The sequence below is a fragment of the Anastrepha obliqua genome, chromosome 2 (genome assembly GCF_027943255.1).
Source record: "Anastrepha obliqua isolate idAnaObli1 chromosome 2, idAnaObli1_1.0, whole genome shotgun sequence".
In the NCBI taxonomy this organism is placed as follows: domain Eukaryota; kingdom Metazoa; phylum Arthropoda; class Insecta; order Diptera; family Tephritidae; genus Anastrepha; species Anastrepha obliqua.
In genome coordinates, this window is record NC_072893.1 from 63,227,244 (window position 1) to 63,253,909 (window position 26,666).

A 26,666-nucleotide genomic window follows, 5' to 3' on the forward strand; every position below is an offset into this window, starting at 1 on the left:
TATAAAGCGAAAATTGTCTGAAAACAAGAGGGAGCAAACAACAACTGGCGGTGGCCGATATAAGCAGCACAGCACCACTTCAATGAAATGGAAGAAGAAGTCATCAGACTGATCGCTTTAGAGACCAGCACACACGGTATCACTGGCACAATAAGTGTGGGACTACCTGCTACTGTCGAAGCAGAGAATAGTGGGCCCGATCCGGACGTATCCATGCTGTCGGATAACTGCAATCCTTCTTTTACGAGACGTGCAACAACTGTCCAAAAGCGAGTCGATACAAGTGCTGCAGATCTTATTAAAGAGCAGCTAGCGCTTCTAAAGGACTTCCAAGCAGCCGACATAGACGAAAAGGGTAGGCACCATAGAAACATGGAGTGCTTAAATGCGCCCAAAAATCAAATAAAACAACAAATGTTAGAAGTAGAAAATAAAAGCCTCGAAGCGTTGTCAAAAAAAAAATTAATACACATATTTTATTGAAAACCGCAAATGTTTTGTAATAAAATTTATTTTATTTGTCACTAAGAACAAACTTTTTACTAGTGCTCTACATATAGATTGTCTAATATTTGAAGCTGCATCATTATAAGTGGATGATGGCAATTGTTCTTTCTACAATATTTCGAGCCTTTGCGTGTTAAAGATTATTTACCAAATTGTCTTCTTTACATTGAAGTGAACTGTTGTCAAAATATTAAAATTTGGCATTTGAATTTGGCAGCACTTTTTTCGTGTTCACATGGAATCCACGATTACCATTTTTTCGTATTCGTAGATTTTCCACAATGGATTCTATGATAGGGCCGAATATTTAGAAATATCTTCATATATAAAATAGACTTACATATGTTGCCCATTAAATATGTTATTTTCTTTCAAATTTTAATTTACATTTTTTTAAACCGTTCCCACTTTGTTTCCATTTAAATAAAAAAATTAAAGAAAAAAAATTTAAAAAATAAAAATTAAAAAACAAAAAAAAACGATTTTTGATAGCATTTTTACTAAAAGATACCCAATTTTTTCCACTTTCTCCACGCTTCTTAAATACAACCTTTTGCAAGGGAGTGTGAAAAATTGAACGTCACATGTGAGCAAACCTTTAATAATGGAATCATGATGTGTATCAACACTTTTTCGATTGTCGAGTTTTTTCATTTGTTTTATCATTTCATATGAATAAATAAAAATACAAGTTTGACAATTTTTCCAAATTCGAATTTGTTTCAAACTTATGTATGCTACTTTCTTTTTTTTCCTATATAGGTTGGGTTATTATTTTTCAGTTGCAACTGGTCACATCGGTTTTTTTCATGTTTGGCACATTAAAGATGTTCTTTATCTATTTTTTTTTTATATTATAAAAACCGCAATTGTTTTTATTTTTACTTATTTCATTATAGTCAAAACTCAAAAATTATCTTTTAAAGCACAATATTTTTTTCGGATTAGTTCGTTCAGTTGAAGGAAAAATAAATACTTTTTTATTGACATCAGTCATCCCGGTACTTATTTGATAAAATGTATTATAGACAAAATTGATGAGAGGACTCGCAAAAATGTGAACAATTGAAGTGCAGTGTATTCTTACAAATGCCACATAGTGCTTTTGCAAGGTTTATCTGCCAACCCATGTTCCAAGTAAATATTTGCTTTTGAACTTTTGCGATCAATATATTCCGACAATTTACCAAGCAAAAAATTACACTCGAGCACCATTTACAATTTGTGGGAATTTATTTTCAGATTCAGAGTTCTGTAAAAAACGTTCACAGAGTGCTTCGCCCAATTTACGTTGTACTCATCTGTGGCTCTGTGGCATTGTGAAAAGCAAAACACAAGTACACAGGGGATTCATCAATTACTGATGGGAAGAGAAAGCATTAACTATTCCCCCAATTTCATTATCATATCAAGAAATTGGTCTTTCCATTGGCAACTTAGCTTATGTGCTTATGTGACTTAACACTTTTAGACTACTTTTTATGGGATACATCAAGGCATTGGCCTCTGATGATAAAACTTTTTTCGCACTATTTGTGAGGTGAGTTCATCTACTCTGAAAAAAAGGTCATACAAAATTGGACTGACCAAATTTGCAAGCACTAAATGTATGTAAAAAGTATAATACAATAACGCTAAATAAGGCTGTAACAAATTTGATTTATACACGATCAAGAATTTTCAGAAGCATTCTCTAAAACCCCGAAAATTCATGAGGAAAGTTTTATGCAACTATCATCAACGAATATAGGAACAACAAGAAAGTTCAGTTGCTGGCCCATTCCGCTAACAAAACTCCGCTAAGAAATCCAACACCCAATAACCAATTGGAGTTGCATCTTCAAAATACTTCATTTAGTTTGTAATTTCGTCAAAATAATTGTGCGAAAACTTTCATTGTTACGAAAAAAGGAATGAAATCGTTCAATTTTATTATATTCAATATACAATTTGCAGAAGAGTTCAATGTTTCTTGTTCTTTTCTTTCTAGAAAAAAAAAACAGTATTAGATAAACTGAGACGGAAGTCGAAACGGTCTCAAATATTTATTTCATTCCGTAAAATATTGTTTTTTTTATAAATTGGGTCATCGGTAAACATACTGTAAATTACGAAATCTGGATAAAGCCAATTTTTACGACATTCGATCTGTGCCTTCAACATTTCCCGAAACTTTGTTTAAGAGAAAAGACCACGTTTTTTAATTGTCTGACCATGGGCTATACTTCTGACACTTTACGTATAAAATTTTAGTAGTCAAATTCGACATTCACAGAGCAGATACAGGAGTTGACTCGCGATTTATACGCGAGGGATTAAATGGCCAATTAGCTTAGCTATTGTGATTATGGTTTTAAAACAATTCGCTGTAAATTAATGATTAGTAGGTTTTAAATATTATTTATTAGGTAGGTTAAAACATCTAATTTGTAACCGGGGAGTAGTAAATGGTGGCGTTGAAGGCGCTTTCTGCCATGAATTTTCCATTGGTATAAACTGTTAGTGGAACTCCTAGTCTAACTAAGCCCGTGAGACGTAACTTAGTTATTTAGAACTGGGATAACGATTCAGTTTAAGGGGGGAAGCTGGTCTAGAATTTTGAAAAAATCGAAAAATTTTTTTTGTCTTAAAAGGTGCTTTAGGGTCTTAGAAATAATATACCAAATGAGGGATGCCAGCAAAAATGTCTAAATGCCCAAATTTTTCATTCGACGGCAGTGCCTCGCAAGTATGATTTTACAATACTTACAACTTTAAACGCGTTTTTCTCGAAATCACTTTTTTTAAACTGGCCGAAGACATAACTCGAACAAATCTTTACCGATTCTTACGAAATTTTGACAATACATTCGAAATACCTTTCTCCGGAGACGTACGTAGGATTTTTTATTTATATTACATAGTTTTTTTTTTAATCAACAATTTTATGTCGTTCTTTATAGTGAAAATTGTAACTTTTTGTTCAAACGTGCACCATTTCGCGAAAAAACAAAATATCGAAAAAATCCTACGTACGTCTCTTTCTGTTGTTATATAGAAACTAAAAAATTTTTATTTTTTGATCCAGGACAAAAATTAAGGAGTTTACGTCTTCGGCAATGGACCCACTAGAAAAAAAAGGCGCCTTAGGAGAACTGCTGGACAGCGGCCATTTTGAAATTAATTCAGACGAAAAATTTTGTATTTGTACCATGAAAGCTATATTATTAAACCTATTTCACAGATTTTCGATTGATTCCTTTGTTGAGTCAAAATAAATTCATAAAATATGCCCATTTTTTGCGCTCTAGACCAGCTTCCCCCCTTAACCCAACCAATATGCGTACTTGATGTTAATGACTTATTTAAAATATGCACGAGCTACAGTGTGTTTGAAAAAAAGTTTGAGGACCCCAACCATTTGACTTATTAAAACAAGAGTACTTGCTTAATAAGTTATTCCAGTCGCTCATTTTTCTTAATTATACTCACACATATTTGCTGATAATTTAAAGCTAAATTTTCAGTATAGCGCTGTGATATTGCCGTCATCTAGAGACGGAGACGGCCATACCTATACGTTAACAGCGTGCTCCTCATTAAAATGCTGACAGAGCCGACTATAATGTTGTTGTTTTTGTAGAAGCATAAACATTCCCCATACATATACATGGAATGCTGCAGTAGTGATAGTTCTTTGCCGGATATAAATTCGGGTCGTTATGGTTACAAAGAACCGACTATGATACTTTGGCTTGCTGTTCTCTTGTAAGAACCAATCTAGGCTTCTAGGTTTAACGGCATTCTAGCAGATGCCAGCAATCGGTATTATCAGAATTCTTATTAATTTTTGAGCGTTGAGTTTGTCGCTGAAGGGCAAACATTTTCTGAATCCCACCGTAGAAAAATAGCCATGAACATGAAGTTTTTCTGCGAGCTTCTCTGTGCATTGGATGAAAGTTTCTCATCTGCGTATCTCAAAGATTTATTTCAAACCAAAATGAAGCTTTGTCAAAAAAAAAAACAAAAAATTGGTCCAGCCTATATTTTGATAACGGATAAAAGTTTCACCATCTACACATCTCAAAAAATTATTCCAAAACAAAAGGAAACTTTGTAAAAAAAAACAAAAATTGGTCCAGCCTATATTTTGATAACGGCGAATCCATTCAAGTTTGTGTTTTATAAATTTTTTGGTTAATAAAGAGTTGGCAGTGACGGCTTCTTATTTGAAGTTGTGTTCTCTAATAATCTTTCGAACACTAAAAATCGAGAAGTCGTGACTTGTTTTTGTTAACGTTTGAATAGCTGTTCTAAACATAAACAATTTTAATTACCTTGCTCAAGAGTATTTGTTTTCCCTGCTTCTTAAACCATTTCACATACTTCCTCTAAAAATTCGCCGATGTTCGGGAATATTTTGCTTCGGTTCCAATATAAAATATAATGGATAAAGAGCTAGAAATACCATTTGAAAATGTGTTTATATTGAGCATACATCACAAAATACGTCTTATTACACTCAAAACCTCGACTATAATGACAAACTTTTACGGCAGCCAAATATTTTTGTTTCCTGCGACTTATGTGTAATCAAACCTGAGCTATTTACCAAACTACATATGAACATCAGTATTCGCTCAAAATAAAATCAAATGTCGGAAGTATATGAAAACCCTTGATTATCATGAGCCAAACTAAAAAAGTATTTTTTTTTTTTGATAAAACAAAATAAACTAATAAAATGAATACTCTTCAAATAGAGCATTTATGGATTCATTTAATGAACTATTGCATAAAATATGTTATTTCTTGACTTACCTTGTTTTCATCATTATCACACTAAAAAGAAGAAAAAGAAGTTAGTACATTTCTTATTGATTTGAATTAAATCACTTACGATATTATGCCCCATCCCAATACTTTTGCATGTAACGGCCGCCTGAAAGTAGAAATTCGTAATAAAGATGAAATAAAGTTATGAAAAATTATTTAATATATTTGAGTAATAAATGTGAAAATTCATTAAAGATAAAAATATTTGATAATAACAATACGTGCAGTTTTTTATGCGCTTAGGTGAATAAAAGCAACTTTTTTATCGGTTATAGGCAACTGCCTATGAGCGTTTTAGTTTTTCAGTTCAAGCGCAGATACTTTTTTTTGTATTGATTCCTTTTTTGGATTTATTCCTTTAATATATTTTTCAATGAATTACACAAAGTTACAATTACGAAATAATATTTTTATTCAATTTAAATACAATGGGCTTTTTAGCCTGAGTGTTTTAGGAGCCACCAAATCTCTTGGTGCTCCTTGGCTCGACCAATTCAAAATTCAATTTTCAATATTTTTATATTAATTAGAATGCGACAGTATTTACTATTAATATAGTGAAAGACAGGGGACATGAATGTTGGCCACCCGTTCGAATTTCTGGAACAAGATCTTGAGTATTGAAACATTATTTGTGAAAATTATACGAATTCCCCAATTGGGATTAATTTTTTTCTTAATTAACACAATTAACACGCACGGACAGTATTACAATCGAAGATGGAATAAATTTAAATAAATCGCTCAATATAATATGATTTTTTTTAATCAATTTAATCATGATTATTATTTCGAAAGTTTTTAATAAACTATGAAGTATTAATTATTATTTTTTTATGTACAATAAGTCATAAATTTTATTTTCCTTTTTATGCAGTAAAAAGCAACTGATATAAAATAGAATCTAAAAATAGAAATAAATACAAAACATAAATAAACAGTTACCTTAAATAAATATATAGTAAATAAATAAATAAATTGAAAAAAAAGAGACTACAAATGTTCAAAGAAATAAAATAAATTATATAATTAATTATGCACTTGAACGATAATATTACAACAAGCAAAACACTTTTCTACGTTTAAAGATATTGTTGGTAACTTCTGCAGGACATGAAATCTTCAATTTTCAGTTATAATTACTAATATCGTGGGCCTGATGCTGGGTCGACTGTGTTTATTTATTCATGTTATAATTATTATGACAGCACAAAATCTTCCCTATAAATTTTGCTAAGTGCCAGCTCTTGGTCAGATACCAAGTTACCAAGTCGGTTATTCCGGCGCGCAGTACCGACCATAAGGATAATGAGTGAAAATGTATAGTTTTGATCCATAAGTCTTAGCCCCCGCCTTTTTTTTTTAATTATTTCACTCTACCCACAGAATAATAATGAAAATCTTAGATTACTTACGTCGCGTATGCGATCAAACACATCATCTTTATTTGGTGTTGGTTGAGCGATTTTCGGCGCCGACTGCTGTGATGTTGTTGCAACCGCTGGCGCCAACGTCGATGCTAATCCTCGCATGTCTGTTGCCATTTCACTACTGATGTTATTGTTGCTGCTTTTAAGCAATTGTACAGGATTTGACGACTGAAATGAAAAATATATTGAAATATAATGGGCAGGGTATAAAAACGAACGTTTATATTGCTTACATTTGCCGTCACACTTAGGAAATGATTCGACGATTTTGAACTTGTTCCACTATTTGCTCCCAAAGCTACATCCAGTTGCGGTTTATTTCCTACTGAAGAACTGGGACCAATTTTCATTCCTTCCAAATGCAATACGTTACGATAACCGTCGCTAATTTGTGCTGGTACTGTTACTGGCTGAGCTTGATTCAATTGTAGTGCACTACTTGCCAATGCACTGCTGCTGCTGCTGCTGCTGCTATTCTTCTCTGGCATAGAAGTAGGCGCACTTACTATTATTGAGGAAGCTGGTGGCGGTACCGATATCGCACAGCTGGGCGCGGATACGGAACTAATTATATTGGAAGTGTCTATAGAAGCAGAACTAGTTCTTGAAACAATAGTATTATTTTCTTTCAATTTAGGAGCTACGTCAACTTTCGTGTTTACGGCCATTGTAGAGCTTCCCGATGAAGCTCCACTATCGACAGCAGTCAAAATGCTCCGACAATCATCGCCTGCATCAACTGGAGTCATAACAGCATCTTCATCGGTATTGTTTATGTTGCTAGAAGTTGTTTCAGCAATTCCGCTGCTGCTATTACTGCTACTCCCAGCTCCATCGCTATTATTATTGATATTACTGGTAGTATTACCATTGTGATTTAACACCGTCGATGCTGGTGGCCCGGCGTTAGTTGTGCTATTACTGTTGTTGATGTTGTTACCACCAATACTGCTGCAGTTACTGATATTTTGATTAATATTTGCTAAATGACTTCCAACATTGTTATTGTTTGAATTTTGATATTGATTCTTCCATGTAGGTGCAATGACATCTGGAGGAGTGTCTTGAACGGGGACAGTCGTGGATGATGTTACAGTCTGAGCGGGATGACAATTACTATTGCTACCATTATTGTTCAGCAATCGAATGTTATGACTTCCATCTTTTATATGATTTATGGGCAGGTTGAGACTACTGCTTCCGCGAATAGGGTGAGGCTGACCTGTATCTATAATCTTTGGCATTTTGGTCTCCTCAATGCTATATGTGCAAGTTAACTCCTCCAATGCTGATAATCGTTTTTCCTTTCGCTTTTGTCCTAATTTTATCGCAAACTGAAATTTCAAATAGATTTGGATTACATTTCGAGTTAATATATTTAATATATTTTTGGAATGTTATATTTACCTCAAGATCTTCATAAGACTTGAACTCAAGTATTGCGAAACCATCAATGATTTCCTCTTCCAAGACAGGTGATCGCGGCAGTTTTCTTCTTACTGGAGGTGGCGGTCTTGGAGGAGGCTTGTCGCGGGGCAAAAGTAGGGTCGAAGAAGAAGAAGTAGATAGTAAGTCCTCGTCAAGCGACTCACCTTCACTATCGCTAGGCGTAGCCATTAATCCAGAATTACATTCAGGTGAGTGCGGAGGATTAAGGAGCAACGATGCAATGCTATCCGTTGGAGGCATGACGTTATTACTACCATTACTGCTACTTGTAAAGTTCCCATTGGAATTATTACTGTCCTCGCCCATGCTTCCTGCGCTACTGGCGTGGTACAATAGACCGCTATTTGGGATATTATTTGCAGTGTTAGCGAAACGGTTTTCCCGTTCCGCTTGCAATCTTTGTGCTCTTTCGCGACGTCTTTTTTGTTGTCTCTGCTGTTTGGCATTCAAACCAAGATTGTTAACGGGGGTGTTTGCTCCACAATTGTGCCCATTAGTCGCAGAGGCTGTATGGTTTTGTTCAGCTGCAGCTGCAGCCTTGGCCTTCGCTGACATAGCTGCTAAAGATTCCGTATCTGAGTCTCCATCGTTATTGGTATTATTTGGAGCAACATTGTTATAAAAAGTACCAACATTACCACCACAACCGCCAACAGAGGACACTGAACTAACTAATGAAACAGCTGCGCTATTGACTCCACTAGATCCACTGGTTTGTGGCGAAGGTGGAGGCAGATTTAATTGCTCCCCACTGCCAAGTAGTTGTTGCTGTAATCCATGCTGGCCAGTTGTCCCTAAATTAGTTGTGCTATTTGTTATTGAGCCCGGTCCAGGAGGTTTTAATTCGTGCGGGTCCATATTGTGCTAATTGTGAAGGTTTAGCGCAGTACCCGCCTACGCCAAAGCTACAATTAAAGCCTTGGTTTGTACAAAGAGTACTTAAGACCCTTTAGTGGATCATTGACCTCTTACGTACACGTTCCAAAGGCATTGCAAGTGGCGAGTCCAATATAGGCTTTATTGAACTATAAAATAGTGTTAGCAAAAGGAAAGGCAGTCCAAAATCCTTTGGTTGGCAAAATCGATGACACCAAAAACTTACTATTCCTTTCTGTTTTGTGTTGTTAATCGCGTCCGCCAGAGAATCGATTATGCTTTCGACGAGTAAGATAAATTTTTAAATGAACAAATACTTTAACTTGACTTTCTGCTTCTTCTATTTTTATTGATTTTTTAAGAAATTTTATTGTGCAAATTTTCCACTTTTCACACTTTACTCCATACTCTTATTCACATCTTTGATGTGCCTTCATTTATTTGCTTTTCTCTGCCCTGTTCTGCTCTACACCACCGCACACCTTGCTACACTTTCCACACTCATTTGGGCCGAACACGACGAGTAACCTCCTCGAGTCGCTTGTGACCAAATTGTCAAAAAGTTCTGTTACTTCGTTTCGTTTATTGCCTTTGCTTTTACTTTTTCTCATATCTCCACATTTAATATTTTTATTACATCCAATTTTTAATTTAGAAACTTAAAACTCTTCAAAATCTGTAACATTTTGTTTCTTTCACATATTTATCACACAAGAAGTATTTTATTCGAAGATATACGAAAATACATACAACACTCAGAGATTCATTCGTTTCTTTGTCTCCTTTTCTTTTGTCTTTCTTGTTGGTTTTTTGGTTTCCTTTACTTTTCACTTGGTTCATCTTTGTTAACATTCTCTTAGCTTTTCCTCCATCTCAAATTGTTTTTTTTTTCGTAGTCGTCAGACTCCCTTTCTTATTAGCCTCCTATTTCATTTACTCATTTGGCTAGCTTCAATTCACACGTTTGCAAAATATTCTGTGCAACTCTATTTGTCCCTGTCGCATGTTTCACTGCATAACAGACATTGGAGAAATAGTGCATAGACAAAAACAGCGAAGCCGGTGGAAAGTACAGATTTGGAAAATTCGACAACTGCAGACTTAACGAAGTTGCCATCTTTCCCCACAGAAATAGTTATGATTTAACTGATTCAATCTTTATCAAAAATTGTATACATATAACTGATCGTAGTTATAAGAAAATAACTAAAACCAAATAGCTATTTGTTTAGAATATGAGTTCAGCTAAATTTACTCAGCATCAGTATTCATTGTCTAGTGTTTATTTAAAATTAAAACAAAAATATACAGCACTATGACTAAAAAATGTTCCATCTTGGCATAATTTAAATGACATGTGAAAATAAGCAATATTTAATTTATTTTACTAAGCGTATAATGATGATTCTATCAATGCCGAAAATGTTTTAAAATCGCATAAACGCTATTTTATTTTTGCACATTTCCTTCCACACGTTCCTACAATTTGCATTCTCTACTGTCCGCTTGTATGTATTTAAGAATGAAACGATCAAGCAAACTACTTGATAAAACAAAGTCTAGGGAATTACGAAAAAAGGTGGCAGCGGACTAGCCTTTGGAAAGTGTGTCGAAGAGACGATCGACAATGAAAATACTATTTTTTATAAGCTTAAATTAAGTAGAGTATATGCACTTTTTAATGATCATGCTCATCTTTCAATTAATATTTTGTATTTTTATTATTCACTCATTTGTGTATTTTTAATTCCACTTTGGCACTTTTTACGCACGCACGCACGCACATTTTGCTATCCCGCTCACACCCACCACACGCACAGACAGAAAATTTATAGAACGACTGCATCGAAAAGTAAACGCCAACTACGAGAAATTTAAAATTTTCATCATCCAATTACTCGTCAAAAGCGTACATTCGACACCAATTTTCACATTACTACAGCGAAGAAACAATTACTGCCGGTCTTAAGAACTTTTCAACGAACAAAAAGAGTTTTATTATAGTTTTTAAACAATTTTAAGTCCATCTATCGAAATTATTTCCACAGAGCAAACTCCCGATATACTCATATACAGCGTTGCCATATCTCAACTTTGAAATTACTCCCCAAAGAAGGTCTCCTCTGAAACATGTTAAAGTCTACACATGGTGAATGATTCCTCAATGTCTAATTAATCGAATAATAAGAAAATAACCGGTAGATAGGTAAACAGCAATTGCTCAATGTCAGGTTAGCGAATCAAACTTTATCAGAATCAGTTAATTTCTGGTAAAGTATAAGGGAAAATGGAGCTGCTGTTTAGGTAACCGAATAAAAAAACACCAAAAATAAAAATTACTGCGTACTATGAACCCCTAAATTATTTATTAATAGCCCACGGTTAATGCAATTATTCATATGTAGAAATACAATTTCAAAAATTTATCGGCCAGAAGTCTGATTTTATATTTTTACTATTTTTAGAAATTTTTTAAATTTTAATATTAAAACAAGTTTACAATTTTTGTGTTTTTTCTCGATTTAATTCGAATCGGCGGTCTAGTGTCCAATCCGCGCCATCATTTCATTCAGTCAACTTGTATAGGCAGTTGGAAAGGACTAGTTTGCAATCCTCCCCGTTGCATTTTTTGCGGTTGAAATGGACTGCCTTTCAGTCCGCATCATTTAGCCATAAGCCTACCTTTTATCTAAACAATCTGATGGTTCTTATTCTTTTTATTTATTCAAGTACTGTATTATACATTTCTAATCCATTATTAAAAATTGATATTAAACCCTTACTGATATGTACAGTTTCCAAGTGACATCTATTTGCGAGTCGGGTTGAGTATTGTTGCACATTTATGTTTCTTCTTACTTAACAGTCTAAATATTCGGAAAGAACTCCATTTTCTACTCAATAAGTGAATAAATTGATTTCAGAACAGCACTTATGTATATTTGTATATATTTCAGTACAACCATTCAAAATTCAAATTATTTGGGTTTCACGCCGATATTTGCACTTACATATGTACATAAAAAAATTGAACGGAACTTTACCAATATCGAAAATTCAAATTATTTGAGTTTCAGCCCATATTTGCATTTACATACATGAAAAAAGTTGAACGGAATTTACCAATATCGCCACGGACAAAATAATTGCTCAAGTCTCCAGGGAAACCACTGTGGGGTATATAATAATTTATCAATATATGTGATCTTTCCTGAAAACATCGATAACTTTTACAAATTAAAATATCGATTACAATATGTGTATAGATTAATTCTTAACATTTCTAATTGCGGAGAGGACACCTTTGAGTTGCGAGACTAAATTAGTAAATTGTAAATTGGCTTAGCATATTTAAAAAGGAAATGGGGCGGAAACGATGAATCCGGCATCGCGTAAAGTATATCCTCATAATTTGTGTTATTCAATTATTTAACATTTTATCATTAACGTAGCGTGCTTGGAGCAATTCAGCTTTTGCTAATCAATCCAAATTTGAGGCCTCTGATAAAACAAATGATTTTGAGAATGGGAGCAGCTTCGCTGATAACAAACAAGAGAATAGAAATGACATACAAACGCTACAGAATCCTAAAGTGGAGAAAACTCAAACCAAATCCTCCAAAAATAGTTCCAATTGGATTAATGCATTTGAACCAAGTAAATGTGAAGAAGTCGCAGTACATACGAAAAAACTAGCAGAACTACAAAACTGGCTAATGCATTATGAAGCCGTAAGTAAACAACATCCTGCACAAATATGCCTGCTTACCGGGCCATCTGGTTCGGGAAAAACTACAGCCGTACGTGTTATATCACGATCACTAAATTATGAACTGCACGAATGGATTAATCCAGTTGACTGTGAATTAATTAACGTCTTAGGAGATCAAACTAATAGTTACATAGGATCCCAAATAGAAATGTTTAAGTCGTTTTTATTTCGTTCGTCTCGGTATAAATCATTAGTCGGTGGTCAAAAGCGTCTGGTGCTAGTGGAGGATTTTCCCAACATGATAATTTCAAATGCCGAGACTTTTGAAACTATTCTGGAGTAAATAATGAAATTTAAGTGTAATGTAATGTTGATTATCTTCTTATATTTTGCAGAGAATTTTCGAAATATGGAAAATCGCCGCTTATATTTATAGTAACGGATTCCAAAACTCGTTCTTTAAATATAAGTTATAACATCTTTACTGAGCAGCTGAAAAATAAATTTCATATAAACCATATTGGTTTTAATCCAATCGCAGTGACTCTATTACAGAAGGCGATGAAAAGATTTTGTACTCTAATGAGGGAGCCACAAATAGCCGCTAATTACAATGTGCCTTCACAATCGGTTATCGACTCGATAGTATTTGCTGCGCAAGGTGATATTCGCAACGCACTGATAAATCTGCACTTTGCTTCACTAAAGGGTAACGAATAATATAAACTATATAAGAAGATAGATCAATATGTTTAAATGCTTTAATTATACATAGGTACTGGTACTTTGCCTACAGAGCGTGTGGAATCATGTGACAACAAGGGAAAATCTAAAAAACAAGTATCAACGCTTAAAACGATTCGTCGTGATGAATCACTAACGATGTTTCATGCATTGGGACGAGTTTTCAATCCCAAACGTATGTATACTGAAATCAATTGATAAATCTCGTTTCTGGTTTTATGACTACCGAGAAATCTAAAGTGCTCCAAATTTTTTATAGTTAGTGCTGTAGTTTATTAAAAACCCCTTTTATAAAAGAATTTACCATTCGGAGACGGCATTATACACTAGGGCCTTCAATTTTTTGAGTAATTCATAATGTGCGCTATTTTAAATATAGATTCTTAAAATGCATACAATGCAATTTGTTCTTTCGGAACATTATCTAAATTAAGTTGTAGAAATCCTAATTCTTAATTGATTTTCTCATAGGTATGTCCAATGGTAATTTCATGCACAATCCAGAAGATATAAGCGAAAGTTTTGCATCTGAACCGAAGCGATTTATTGATCTTATGCATGCTAATTACCTTCCACATTTCGGCGATATTGAACACGTTGTTGCAGCAACGAATAACCTGAGCATTGCTGACAACATTATTACCGAATATCGCGAGGAATCGTTGGCACTGATCGCGCTTAATATAGCTATACGGAGTATAATGGTAGCGAACGAGACTCCAGTCAGCGCGTGGATCCCAGTTAGAGCACCAAAGCGTTATCAGCAAGACGCTTTATGTAAACCGCTACCTCTACAGTGCATATCCAAAAACGTATACGCAACAGATTATAAAAGTTACGTGGAAATCATTCATGGCTCTAAAAACATCAGCTCGACCAAATAATAATTAAAATGTATTTTATGAGTTTATTTCGAATAGTAAGAACCTTATTTATTAAATATCTGAGAGATTAAGTTTTCGCATAGTAATATATTAAAGTACATTGAATGCCTTCAACTCGTTTCTGTTTTTCATATTCTGATCGATCAATGTTATTGAATAAACTTTCCTAGTTCCTAGTACATACCTATAAACAAATAATGTTTTATTTTCATTTATATGTATGTAATTGGTTCAATGCATTTTTCAATTTCCATATAAAACGTACATATTTGTATGTAAACCGCAAAGTAAATTCGTAAATAATCTGATTTAAATGCTTTAAAATCTTATAATGAAAAACTTACAGCTATAGAAAACATTTTTCAATGAATTGATTAACAAATGCTGTTAAAGATAACGGTCTTAAGAAATTATAATATATAATTACAAAAATAACCTATTCAGCGTAATGTACAGTCATAAATAGTTCGACTAATCAAAATGGCACTTTCGAAAATATTGAGCTGGAAATATTTTTTCCCATAACACTTAGATATTAAGTCATATAAAATTATCAAAAAATGCTGAATGTATGATGTGGAGCCATATTGCAGAGAGCATAATTGAATTCATATATTTAATAGAGATCTTGCAATTCCTATAAAGGATTAGTTTACTATCACATCGAATAGATTAACATTTAGAAGCCGCAGATCTCTGAATAACAAAAAAATATTGTTTTTTAATTCTACAGCAACTAGACATATGTATGCATTTATAATAAACTTAAATTATCAATGACATAAACTAGATTGTTACGGTATCAGAATAAATGAGTTTCCCACCCTTCCCGAAATATTGTTTAGCGTCGCTGTGGACCACGATCATAAAAGAGCAAATAAGCTGGTACGCTAAGTACTTCTTCTATGGAAACTTCACGTACAACAGTGTCTGAGGTGTAGAACCAGCTATACATTGTGACAAAAATAGAAACAAAAATAATTAGCACTAATCTACTTGTGTACATATGTGTTCACTATTGCATACCGATGTGCGTTCCGTAAAGCTCCTCGTCGATAAGTTACGAAATGACCACTGCTTGCTTCACCGGAGTGAACAACGACAGCTAAGAGTCTGTATAGATTTTTGGGGAACATTGTGCCGAACGCACTTCCGTATGAATCATTGCCACTACCCCCCAAACTGTTCATGGGCAAACTAGAAGAGAAAAGCGACATCGTAGATCCCCATGGTGTGCCAGCCTGGATGGTAAACAATTCAAAAATTATTATTTTTTATTGCAAGAAGTAACTATATGTGTATGTGTAAAATATGTAAAAGGAAGATATTTTCGAAAGCATCTTTTCGTATTTATATATACATGCAAATATGTAGTTTTGTGCAACTTTATATACTTAATTTGTCCTTACTAGTTTTTGTGTGTTTAGTTTTTCTTCTAATCTAAATTTTTACTTTATTTAACTTATTATTTGTATCATTTATTGCTACTCACCTGGCTGTTCAAATGCGGTTGGACAAAGCTGTATGGGGCCATTGACAAACTTTCGGGGAAATGTACGTAGTCTTGCCGCTTGCAAATTTGACCAGTTGGCAGCCATACCGTACGAGCAATATGTACACAGAGGCAAGCAGGCAATTTGGCGAATGTCAGCGATTTGATGTGATTGGTGGTTTCGTTACAGGATTCACATTTTACATCGTTCAATTCTTCAGATGTTATATATTCGCTCAGCAAATGTCCCAAGCTAAGACCCGAACGACGCTGAGGTGGCAAATTCAAAGTTACACTGTCAAACTTGTCGTAACGCACAGTTGACTACAGAGAAAAGTTAAAATCGTAAATTGTATATTTTTACTACTTGTTTTTACACACTTTGAACCCGCAACCGTTGCAAACAATTTGCGTACCCATTGCTCCTTGAAAGGGTATAGCTACATGAGTAGGCATTTGATCAGACCAAATCTGGAATTATTACAAAAATGGCAAAATCGCCTGTATTAACTGGTTTGAAAATACTTCTAATACTCACCGACACTCTTCCCGGACCACGGCTTAATCGCTCCAATGACCGACATGATGTAGACACACGTTTATTTAAACCTTCTGACCAAGGATATCTGGTTAGTTGGGCTGTGCGAGCTCGACTGACTCGTTGTCCACCCAATACTGGAGAAGCCAGTGGATCGAAGTCCATTATTTCAGTTGGAGATGTACCAGCTGCACCCCCTTCGCCGGAGCACATTTCGCGTTCGCATACTGATGAAGGTGAATCCGGCGTGTGGGCTTCTGAACGTACCAAACGTGTTAAATTTGTAGATTCATCGTAGTCAGTATTTAAGAAATCTGTTAGCATAGCACTAGATGGTCTATCTGGTTGCTCTCCATCACCTCCGCCGATCAAAACGGGTAATGCATCTGAAAGACAACCGACTTTCTTGGGCCTCAAAGCCTCTTCTTCTAGAGACGCTAACATTACATGAAATAATTCGTGAGCATCGTGTTCTTCCTGTGGTATAACCCATCCTAGTGCGTGAAGAGCACGCATCACTGCACCTGGAGAGTAAGGATCCCCACGCAAAGTGGAGTGAGTGCCATTTATTACTTCAAGTGTGTTCAACAGGGATGATATCAGGCTCTTTCTGTCGGAGTTGACATTATTATATAACTGCAGCCAAGCTATAAATTGGGGACAGGCAGCAAGAGCCTGAAGCAATGTATTTAAAAAGCAAGTTTGTCCAAAGTTGTGTAGTCCAGCTATTTGTCCTCTTCGTTGCCGCAGACGTGAAGAACCTATGTATTTGTCGGTTAACATGTTGATGAATAAAATAATAAAAAAAATGAATAGAAATCCCTCGGATTACCAGTAGAGATTATTACATTTACCTGAAGGACCCCAGAATACAAATGCACCAACTACAGCAGCGACAGTCACTCCTGCAGCCATTAAAATTTTTTCACCTTCCATTATATTTTTCTTATTTTATTTATATATTTTCCGACTTTTTCACATATTTTCTTTTCGATATCTGACTGTGTTTCAGTAAGCCAGACATGCCCAATGACTTGAAAATTAGTAAATTTAAAGAAATTAGTATGGCAACGTTAAGAAACAGCTGATATGGCGTATTTTAAAGCAGAGAGCACATTTTTTAAATTTCCAGTAGGCGTTCTGTAAATACTTAGTTAATAATTAACCCGTCTTCGATTCCTTAACTGACGTTAATAAACATATGTTGGCAGCACTGGAAAAGAGTAGGGAAACTTGATGTAAGTCTTTAATTAGTATTTGTTCTTGAGCTATCCAATTCATTGTCCCGATCAATCTCACAGGAATGATCCGGACCATTTTTATGGGTATTGGCAGCGTTGATAAAGGATCTATAAATAATACACATTTTCGAGAGAACAATGTATCAAGTAAAAATCGGCGTTTTTTCAGAGCGTTATGGCGTAGTATTAAAATTATCTGCAAAAACCTCATTCAACATGAAATTTAATCCGGAAATAAAAACTTTTCTAATTTGTTTCATATAATTTCACGTTTATGTACACAATCACTTATCAGTGCTACCAAAAATTTATGACTATAAATAATAAGAACAGAACGGACCATAAATTGTACCAGATATCTATCAGATTCACAGCGTTGATGTTGTATATGTGCGAATAATATTTTCTCAGATCCCGATCTTTGATCATGCGAATAACAGTAACAGAAATACAGTTAATGAGATTTGCTGCCACTCGTAACTTGTAGAAGAGTTGGAAATGAGGAATGGAGAGGGGCACCGAGTTTCATTCGCAAATAATGGAGTTCGCGAAAAAGAATCACCAAAATATTCGCTGTATGAAAATGAAATTTGCCTAATATCAGAAATGAGTTATTTATATCAGTTTTTCTTCAACCGAGTAGGAAAGTGACGAATTGAAGATGGATTTTTCGAATATTTTATTCTTACCATTCGAAAGTGTACAGGTTGAAATTCTGACCGCGGAATATGAATTGATAGCAAAAGTGGTTTCTAATAGCGGTCGCTCCCCAGCAGGCAATGCCACGTAAAACCTTCTTATAAAAAATATCTACCGTTCGGAGTCGGCTTAAAACTGTAGGTCCCTCCATTTGTAGAACAACATCAAGACGCACGCCATAAATTGGAAGAGGAGCTCGACCAAACACTTAACAGAAATATACGCGCCAATTATTTTTTTATTTATTTTATGTTATCTACTTATTCTTAAGTTTCTTTAAAGTTATCATTGGAGAGCGACGCAGGTGCGAGGTTTAATATGTGAGGCCTCCACGGTCGCTCCGATAATATTTTTTTTTAAGAGAAAGAAAAAGAAGCGTGTCAGTCTCGAGTTATTATCATTTTTTTATTAATATTTGGATGTACATACATATGTATCTATGTATGATACAATATGACATGGTTTACGTATGTATTAATATAATAGTATGTATATGTATGTATAATATGATACAATATATGATAATCCGGAATTATCCTTACCTCTGTCGGCTGACACGTCTTGATCCTTGTTGTACTAAAATCGGTAAAAATGAGATTCGATATAATTTTTTATGGTAGAAAGACCTTTTTTTATGATCTATTTTTCTAAAAAAAGTTTTTTTAATTATTAAAAATTAAATTAAAAATTATATTCGATAGATCCTTTTTGTTCGATCGACCTTTTTTATGATCTATTGTTCTAAAAAAAGATATTTTAATTATTTTTCCAATGATGTACTCTTTTTTGCTTTTTTGCTTTTGAAGATTTTAATGTTTCAAAATTGCGTAAAATTGGCATTTAACCTTCGATATTTTCTTAATTTTTATAACCGTTTCAATCAGAATAAGAGTACTATCGACTACATTTTGCACCAACATTTGTATTGTCTGTATGGGTTGTATGTAGATAAGAGAAAACGTCAAAACCGTCTCTGCCGCAGCATTCGCTTTTCATGATTTCGCCAATTTCGTTGCTCCAATGTTTTCTTGAAGCGACAAGTTGGACAATTCTTGTATTATTACTGAAAAATAACAACGGAAAAAGTGTTATGGACAATTTGAATTAAAATAGTCGAGAATAAACTTATATCTGCACAACTTGATAACGTCTTAAGATTGGGATTGACTGCCACTGCGACATACCAGAAAATGGTGAGTAACAATCGTTATCAGCACCACATTTCTTTTTTGTGGACCTACGTCCAACCCAAATGTGACTCGTTGTTTATTCCAACGATCCTTACTGCATAATACATTTTTTACCTATATTTGTTTAGTCTTCCTCGTTGTCTGTGGTAGAGGCGCTACTTCAAGAATTCCACGAACCCGCCACGCCTAATATACGCAAACGTGAAATTGAAACCGAACTAATTGTGTTTAGAGGACAACCAAGCTCTTGGCAAATAAGTCTGCAGGTGGCTGCTTCGATTGAAACAAATCAATACCTCTGGTTCTTCGGTACCTCAACTTTGGAACATTGGATTTCACGTCGCTGGTCTCACTTGACTAGCAGCGACAGAACTCTACTGCGTGAAACATTATGGAATACCTACGCAAATTTATCTGTAACAAATGTGCCGCGACGACAACGTGATACATTCGCACAATTAATTGCACTTATAGGAAAACGTGAGTTTCCTGACGATCATCCCAGCTACATAGGCCACTGTTTAGAATTAATTCGCTCGGAAAAATTTGTTTTGGGCATTACACTGCTACGCATCACATCAGAAGAGGTAATCAACAATCGTGACTGCGTAACAACGGAGCGTCAGAATTATTTTCATTCTTGGTAAGCCTATTTACAATCAATTGTAAATGATTTTCGCGCATGTAATGTTTAAATAGCCTTAAATTAGTGATTGGTGAACAAAAAGCAATATCGTTTGTGTGACAATTTGCCGCAAAGTGTGACGCAAATTTTCTTGGTCCGATACAATTTGTATCGCCTTCTGAATCAAAATTGGTACATAAATCCATCTGCTTATTAAACATAAAACCGATGCCTATGTATTTACTAAATGTTGCAATAATTCGCTTTAACAAATCAAATCCCAGATATACCCTACCAACACTTTGTATTTGTTGTATATTGTTAATGTGTTTTTTGTTTGATGTTTAGCATATCCATGTGTATACCCGAAATTCTGGATTTACTCACTAAGTATTTACTAATCACGGTTTGCCATATCAACGATAAAGACATCCATTCCCTACCCAACACTCTAGTGGATTATGCCCTATCTACGTCGCTGCCAAATGACAATCAATTTAGGTAATGTATGTTTCAATAACTGTTTTCTAATATGTGTGATTTCCTAGTTGCATATGAATGTATGTTAATGCGTTTTTATTATTTGTGCAGTTCCGCAGTATTGGAGCTACTTACATGTGTGCAACACCTCGTCTCATGGACTCGCACTGAATTGATCTCAGAATATTTTCTTATGAGCATTTTAGACTTAGCGCAATGGCGTGCCTCACAACCTCACATCTCCTTGGCTGCACTATCTGTGCTAAACGAGCTGATGTATCTCCAGAAGCCACTGCCCCACACATTAACTATGATGACGGGTGTAAATGGCCTTTTGGAACAACATAATACGACTAAGCAACAAAGCGAGATGTATGCAGATAAATTTAGGGAACTACTGCGCCTCTATGCAGACCGATATTGGTCGAAGATGGTGCAGCATAATGATTTATTAGAATCATTTCTTAAATCGCTTTATTGTTGCACAATATCAAGTAAGCAATACTAAACATGCTTACTCACAGTTTATTTCTTTCAATTTAAATAATCAAAATCACACGTGTTCATTAGAGAATGGTGCCCTAGATTTTACGGAAAAACTTGAAATATGGACTCCAATTATGAAAGGTCTTGTGATGAGCTCAAAACAAAATCGCTACAATGATGTACTGTATCAACTAGTCGTGGAGATAATGCGCCGCATATTGTTTGAGTTCAATAAATCTGAGTTGGAGCTACTAGACAATGAGTTAATGGAAGAAAACGTACGTAAAAAACAATGAGTGAGACACATTTGCATAGCTTAAGTGATCCAATGGTATTGCGTTTTACATTGAATAGCATCTAATTTTTTAATATTCAGTTTATTTACAAAACAAACAAATAATTTGTGTATTTTGCTCACATTATCTCTTTATTAATAGACACAAACTGAGTGGCAACAATTTTTGTCGCAGTGTATTGAATGCGTAGCTCTTGTAGCGGAAACTCGGCCCAATGCTGTTTTCGCACAAGTTTCCGCACATTGGACGCGCCCTCACGTTTATCTCCTGTCTTTGGAAAATGATCTCGATAACGGAAAACTATATGAGTTAGGTAGAAAATTGAAAAGTCAAAGCTTTAACGAGCATCTGCGTGATTTGTCAACGGTCTGTCAGGCTGTGGTACGTTTATCACCACTATTGGATGCCAATTCACCGGAAGTGGGTGCACAAGTAACCAGTCAGTTGAAGCTGCTTACGGAAAACCTCTTGACATTGCTCAAATTCTTTACTAGTAACAAAATATCAACTTTGAATCTAGATAAATCAACGTTCCAGACTGATTTTGATTACTTGTAAGTTGTAATCAAACGAATATGTTCAATGTTAATAGGGTAAAGGTTTAAAACACTGCTACTCTTTTTACAGATATGCTCAAATACTGATGGCGATGCGTAGTATTTTACCAATATCGATCAACCTGAAGCATGATGGAGTCATTCAATGCCTCTTTGACGCGCTCGGTGTTATTTTATTGCCGGACCATGTTGCGGTGGCACCGGTGGTTGCAATATCAGGAAGTAAGGCTCTTTTAAAACATTTCAAAATTCTTCAAATTGCGTTCAAAATGTTATTGTCACAATTAAAAAAATTTCCGACTTCTTCAATATTATAAACAATGCAAATGCACAAAATAAATTTGTTTATTAAAATTGGAAATACACTCACTGCAGAGTAATGATGCCCACACTCACCAACGTAAACGTACGCCCGTACGCCCGTATCAGCTGACACGATGGAACAACCATCTACGATACTACGGAACGGAAGAGTGGTGAGAATTCATTTACATGGGCCTCTCATTAGTTTCATCGTGTCAGCTGATACGGACGTACGTTTACGTTGGTGAATGTGAGCACCATAACAATTACTACTATTACGGAAAATTAAACTTGTCGATGTTATAATTTAAATTCAGTTTTATTTATGTCAAACACGCTAATTAAATATTTTAATACTTTTAGGTCAATTGCTGCTTTGTATTTCGACTGTGATAAGACCAAAACGTTTATTGGAGACACTATGCGTTATCCGATTGATGCAGGCTGGTCCCAAATTGACACATCTACCGCGTCAGGCTATCGCCAATATCTATATTAGCCTTATTGGCTACTTAGCTCTACCGAAAACTGTAGAAGAGCAGCAACAGGATTACACATGGCGTTGTAATCATGTACGTTTATATGCATCACATCAATTTCCATATATTCAGATCAATTAAATTGTTGCTTATTATCTTTTTTCGCAGCTCTATGAATACGTGAAATGTCTAGCACAAAATTTCCTTGAACTTGACTCGCAAACAACCGTATCGAAAATTTCATCAATCATGCCCAATATTTTGAGTATATTCAGTGAGGTCATAGAATACTTTAAGGACTCTTGCAACACCACAAAAGACATATTAGCAAATGCATTTAAGGTAAATAGATAAATTAATTAGTTTGTATTACATTAATTCGGACGCCGTTAGCTGAATGGGTTGGTTCGTGACTACCCTTCTCCTAGAATGCAGTGCTATAGCGCGAAGATGGTTGAGACATCTTGGGCAACTGCAGCCAGAAGAAAGGCTCATACACTCAATCCAACCCAGCTCCATCCCCAGTATAACAAGAGAACTGGGTCTGGATGAGGTACTGTGATGAGTAGAGGGCACAAAAGATCATGGGGTCGAAGTGCAAGCCTCATAAAGAATCTAATCTAATTTAACTGAAGTGCGTAGGTTCGAATATCTCTGCATGAAACACGAAAATGATATAAAGTTTTTTTATTAGTGATCACCCTTCGGCAGGCAAAGCAAATCTCCGAGTGTATTTCTGCCATGAAAAAGCTCCTCATAAAAATATCTGCCTTTCAGAGTCGGCTCAAAACTGTAGAGTCCTCCATTTGTGGAACAACATAAAGGCGCACGCCAAAAGTAGGAGGAGGAGGAGCTCGGCCAAACACCCCAAAAGGGTGTAAGCGCCAATTATTTATTAATTTTTTATCTCTCCAAAAATAATTCTTTAGCAATAATTAAAAAAAAATCGATTTCAAATTTTAATAAATGCTGTAGGGAGTGATTAAATTAAATTAACATATTTAGGGTGTAGATTGAGCTTGGAACATTTAACATTTGAGCTTTTAATGAAAATAATTTAATACTACCGAGTCAATCAGATCCAAGCAGTTAAAATTTGCTATTGTTACCGTAAAGAACTTCTATTTTAAAAATGTCTTAGAACTCTTCATTAGATTGAAATATATTCGGTCTCTAACGAGGCACATATCTGCTATACCGTTTGACAAAAATTTAACGTTCATAATGTTTTAATTTCTCTTCCACATTAGCCCATCATCACGAAAGCATTAATGCTTTTCAACAGTTTCGGCATAAGCAATAACTCTATTCCCATTTCCGCAGCCGAGTTTAGTTTAAGTATATTACGTAGCCTGTTAAACCAATTTGGTGCGCCATTCATCAAAGACATGATCACGCTCTACATAACTGTCAGCAGCAGGTAAGTGATTTGCTTAACATCTATGAAATCTATAAAATCTAATTTTGGCCTTTTTTTTATTTTTATAGAGAACAATTGAGTCTTAATCAGTTGGCGGTATTGGAGAAAATATTGCAGATGTTCCAGATAATCGTACAACAGCCGGGCAATACTTGGACCACTATGCTGCCTTCCATATTGAGTTTCACCATTGAGCACGTGCTGCCATTGATACAGCAACATGACTCTAGCTTGGTTGACGGCACTGATTTGAGCGGCATGGTTTATGCGCTTTTTGATAAGTAATTTCCATGTTCCTCTTCATTTTATTCTAGTACTTAATGTGGTGACTTTTTCATTGCACAGTGTTTTGCTACACAAATGGCAGTATTTCTACAAACCCCATGTACAGTATAATGGTTCGCTATTGCATAGCAGTAGTGATAATCTACATCCAGAACATTTTATGGCTATTTTAAATGCTTACGGACAAGTGCTGGTATCCGGCAATGATCCAAATCTGGTGCGAAAGGTCTTGCTATCGATGCAGGCCGTAAACGAGCGGTGGCGTTTGTTTCAGCGTGCCCTCTTCCAAGACAGTCTACTTGCTTCGTTTCAGCGCGCGCTTATCAGTATACTACTGTCCGGTGAGGGTTCGCTGCATTTTGATCTATTGGCGAACGTACTTTACGCCATGGGTCAAGTAGATAATCTAAAGTTGCGTGAAAGCTTTGTGACGGCTGGATTTCCAGTTAATCCGAAATATTTGGATGTGATCTGCTTATCAACTGTGAGTGATAGTCAACTGATTACTAGCTAAAAAAAAGTCGGCATTGTTTCTTTACATATGTTTTGTTTTTGTATTTATTTTCAACAGGACATTCCAACATTTTCACAAAAGTTATCCCAACTGATACAGGATGCGCATAGTGTACATCTAACGCAAACGTAAAAAATGAAAAAGTAAAACAAAAAAAAAACAAATTTCGCGAGACATTTTGAAACGCCACTCAACAGCATGTGTAGAATTAAGTATATAAGTATATGTAATAAATTTATATGTACGCATTTTATGTAAGACAAGAAATTCACAGTTTATAAATGACTGCTTTATAATTATTTGTATGTAACGAATATATGTATAGAAACAAAATCAACTACATGCGTTAGTGTAGATTGTTACGACTACAATTAACTATTTTCATCTATCATAATTTGCACAGCTGACATTAAGGTACATCGTACGTTGATTATTTTATTTTGTTGTCTTCACATATAAGTATATTAATTAAATATTTTATATTTATCAATTATTAAAATTTTTGTTTACACTTTTTATCCATTACACTTTATTACAGTTTACAACAACTTATCATGTCATATATATATAATTATATTAAATTTTTATGCTTTTAAATTTTGTTCGATTTAATAATTTTTCCTTCCTTACATATGCTAATTTCTCCACGCAGTTAATTTCATTATGTATTTTAGTATTTTACTAAGTTAAGAGAAAACACTTGGTTATGTTAGTTTATCTAATGCAATAAAATAAAATTAAATTAAAAAAAATAATAAAATATTGTCGTTTGTAATATCTGCTTGATAAAATCATGCATGTAAGAGTAAATTTTTAAACAAAACAACTTAATAAATTATAATTTCAGAAAAAAACATTTTATTTGAAATGCATTGCGCTTGACATATCTAACTAACAGTATTTGAGTACTAAATATAAATCTGCTGTGATGTTTGGTGGATGTGCACACCTGTGTGCAAAATAATGGGAGCGTGAAAAATTACCAAATTTTAACTTTTTTTTAAGAGCTTCAGAACTTAAAGTTTGTACAAAATTCACAAAATTTTAACAAATTTCAAAGAAATATAGGGTGTTTTTTAAGAGCTTGAGAGCTTAAACTTTGTACAAGTCACAAAATTTTAACAAATTTCAAAGACAAGTAGGGTGTTTTTTTACGAGTTTGAGAGCTTAAACTTTGACAAAATTCACTAAAATTTAGCAAATTTCAAAGACACATAGGGTGTTTTTTTAAGAGCTTGAGGGCTTAAACTTTTTACAAAATTCACTTGGTTTTAACAAATTTCAAAGAAATATAGGGTGTTCTTTACGAGTTTAAGAGCTTAAGTTTTGTACAAAATTCCCTAAAATTGTACAAATTTCAAAGAAATATAGGGTGTTTTTTAAGAGCTTGAGAACTTAAACTTTTTACAAAATTCACTAAAATTTAACAAATATCAAAGAAATATAGGGTGTTTTTAAGAGCTTAAGAACTTAAACTTTTTACAAAATTCACTCAAATTTAACCAATTTCAAAGACATGTAGGGTGTTTCTTTAAGAGCTTGAGAACTTAAACCTTGTACAAAATTCACAAAATTTTAACAAATTTCACAGAAATATAGAGGGATTCTTTAAGAGCTTGAGAAATGATAATCCAAAACAGAAAT

At 34.6% G+C, this 26,666-nt stretch overlaps 4 protein-coding genes across 11 annotated transcripts in view; 2 read left to right on the forward strand and 2 right to left on the reverse strand.

Annotated features, from left to right (window-relative positions):
- The window catches only part of LOC129239307 (mucin-5AC), a 55,339-nt gene extending 44,195 nt beyond the window's left edge, over positions 1-11,144 (reverse strand). For 2 of the 7 annotated variants that reach the window (XM_054874726.1, XM_054874719.1), the window contains exons 1-6: positions 10,753-11,144; positions 8,160-10,088; positions 6,986-8,086; positions 6,738-6,920; positions 5,387-5,428; positions 5,308-5,328 (exon numbers count right to left, since the gene is read on the reverse strand). In XM_054874726.1, the coding sequence (XP_054730701.1) occupies positions 5,308-5,328; positions 5,387-5,428; positions 6,738-6,920; positions 6,986-8,086; positions 8,160-9,059 (2,247 nt within the window). In that variant the 5' untranslated portion in view covers positions 9,060-10,088; positions 10,753-11,144. The remainder of the gene's footprint in view (positions 1-5,307; positions 5,329-5,386; positions 5,429-6,737; positions 6,921-6,985; positions 8,087-8,159; positions 10,089-10,752) is intronic. The other 5 variants (XM_054874725.1, XM_054874724.1, XM_054874723.1 and 2 more) reach the window with 5 other exon arrangements.
- A 1,230-nt stretch (positions 11,145-12,374) lies between these two features.
- Positions 12,375-14,531, forward strand: LOC129237703 (cell cycle checkpoint protein RAD17). Its single transcript, XM_054872590.1, has 5 exons — positions 12,375-12,474; positions 12,530-13,128; positions 13,185-13,498; positions 13,565-13,708; positions 14,005-14,531. The coding sequence occupies exons 1-5, from the start codon at positions 12,454-12,456 to the stop codon at positions 14,415-14,417; spliced, it is 1,491 nt and encodes a 496-aa protein (XP_054728565.1). The 5' UTR covers positions 12,375-12,453; the 3' UTR covers positions 14,418-14,531.
- On the reverse strand, positions 14,431-17,462 carry LOC129237702 (ubiquitin carboxyl-terminal hydrolase 30 homolog). 2 transcript variants are annotated; one of them, XM_054872589.1, is made up of 6 exons: positions 17,302-17,462; positions 16,448-17,208; positions 16,291-16,380; positions 15,910-16,233; positions 15,444-15,658; positions 14,431-15,364 (listed from the first exon to the last, which is right to left on the reverse strand). In XM_054872589.1, the coding sequence occupies exons 1-6, from the start codon at positions 17,381-17,383 to the stop codon at positions 15,259-15,261; spliced, it is 1,578 nt and encodes a 525-aa protein (XP_054728564.1). In that variant the 5' UTR covers positions 17,384-17,462; the 3' UTR covers positions 14,431-15,258. The 2 variants fall into 2 exon arrangements, with proteins under 2 accessions (XP_054728564.1, XP_054728563.1); XM_054872588.1 differs by having other exon boundaries at positions 17,296-17,462.
- A 1,903-nt stretch (positions 17,463-19,365) lies between these two features.
- Positions 19,366-25,710, forward strand: LOC129238548 (exportin-6). The gene is made up of 13 exons (XM_054873603.1): positions 19,366-19,580; positions 19,706-20,220; positions 20,551-20,703; positions 20,794-21,176; positions 21,253-21,446; positions 21,606-22,018; positions 22,092-22,243; positions 22,688-22,896; positions 22,972-23,145; positions 24,054-24,223; positions 24,292-24,504; positions 24,569-24,992; positions 25,080-25,710. The coding sequence occupies exons 1-13, from the start codon at positions 19,578-19,580 to the stop codon at positions 25,152-25,154; spliced, it is 3,078 nt and encodes a 1,025-aa protein (XP_054729578.1). The 5' UTR covers positions 19,366-19,577; the 3' UTR covers positions 25,155-25,710.
- Positions 25,711-26,666: the final 956 nt, after the last annotated feature.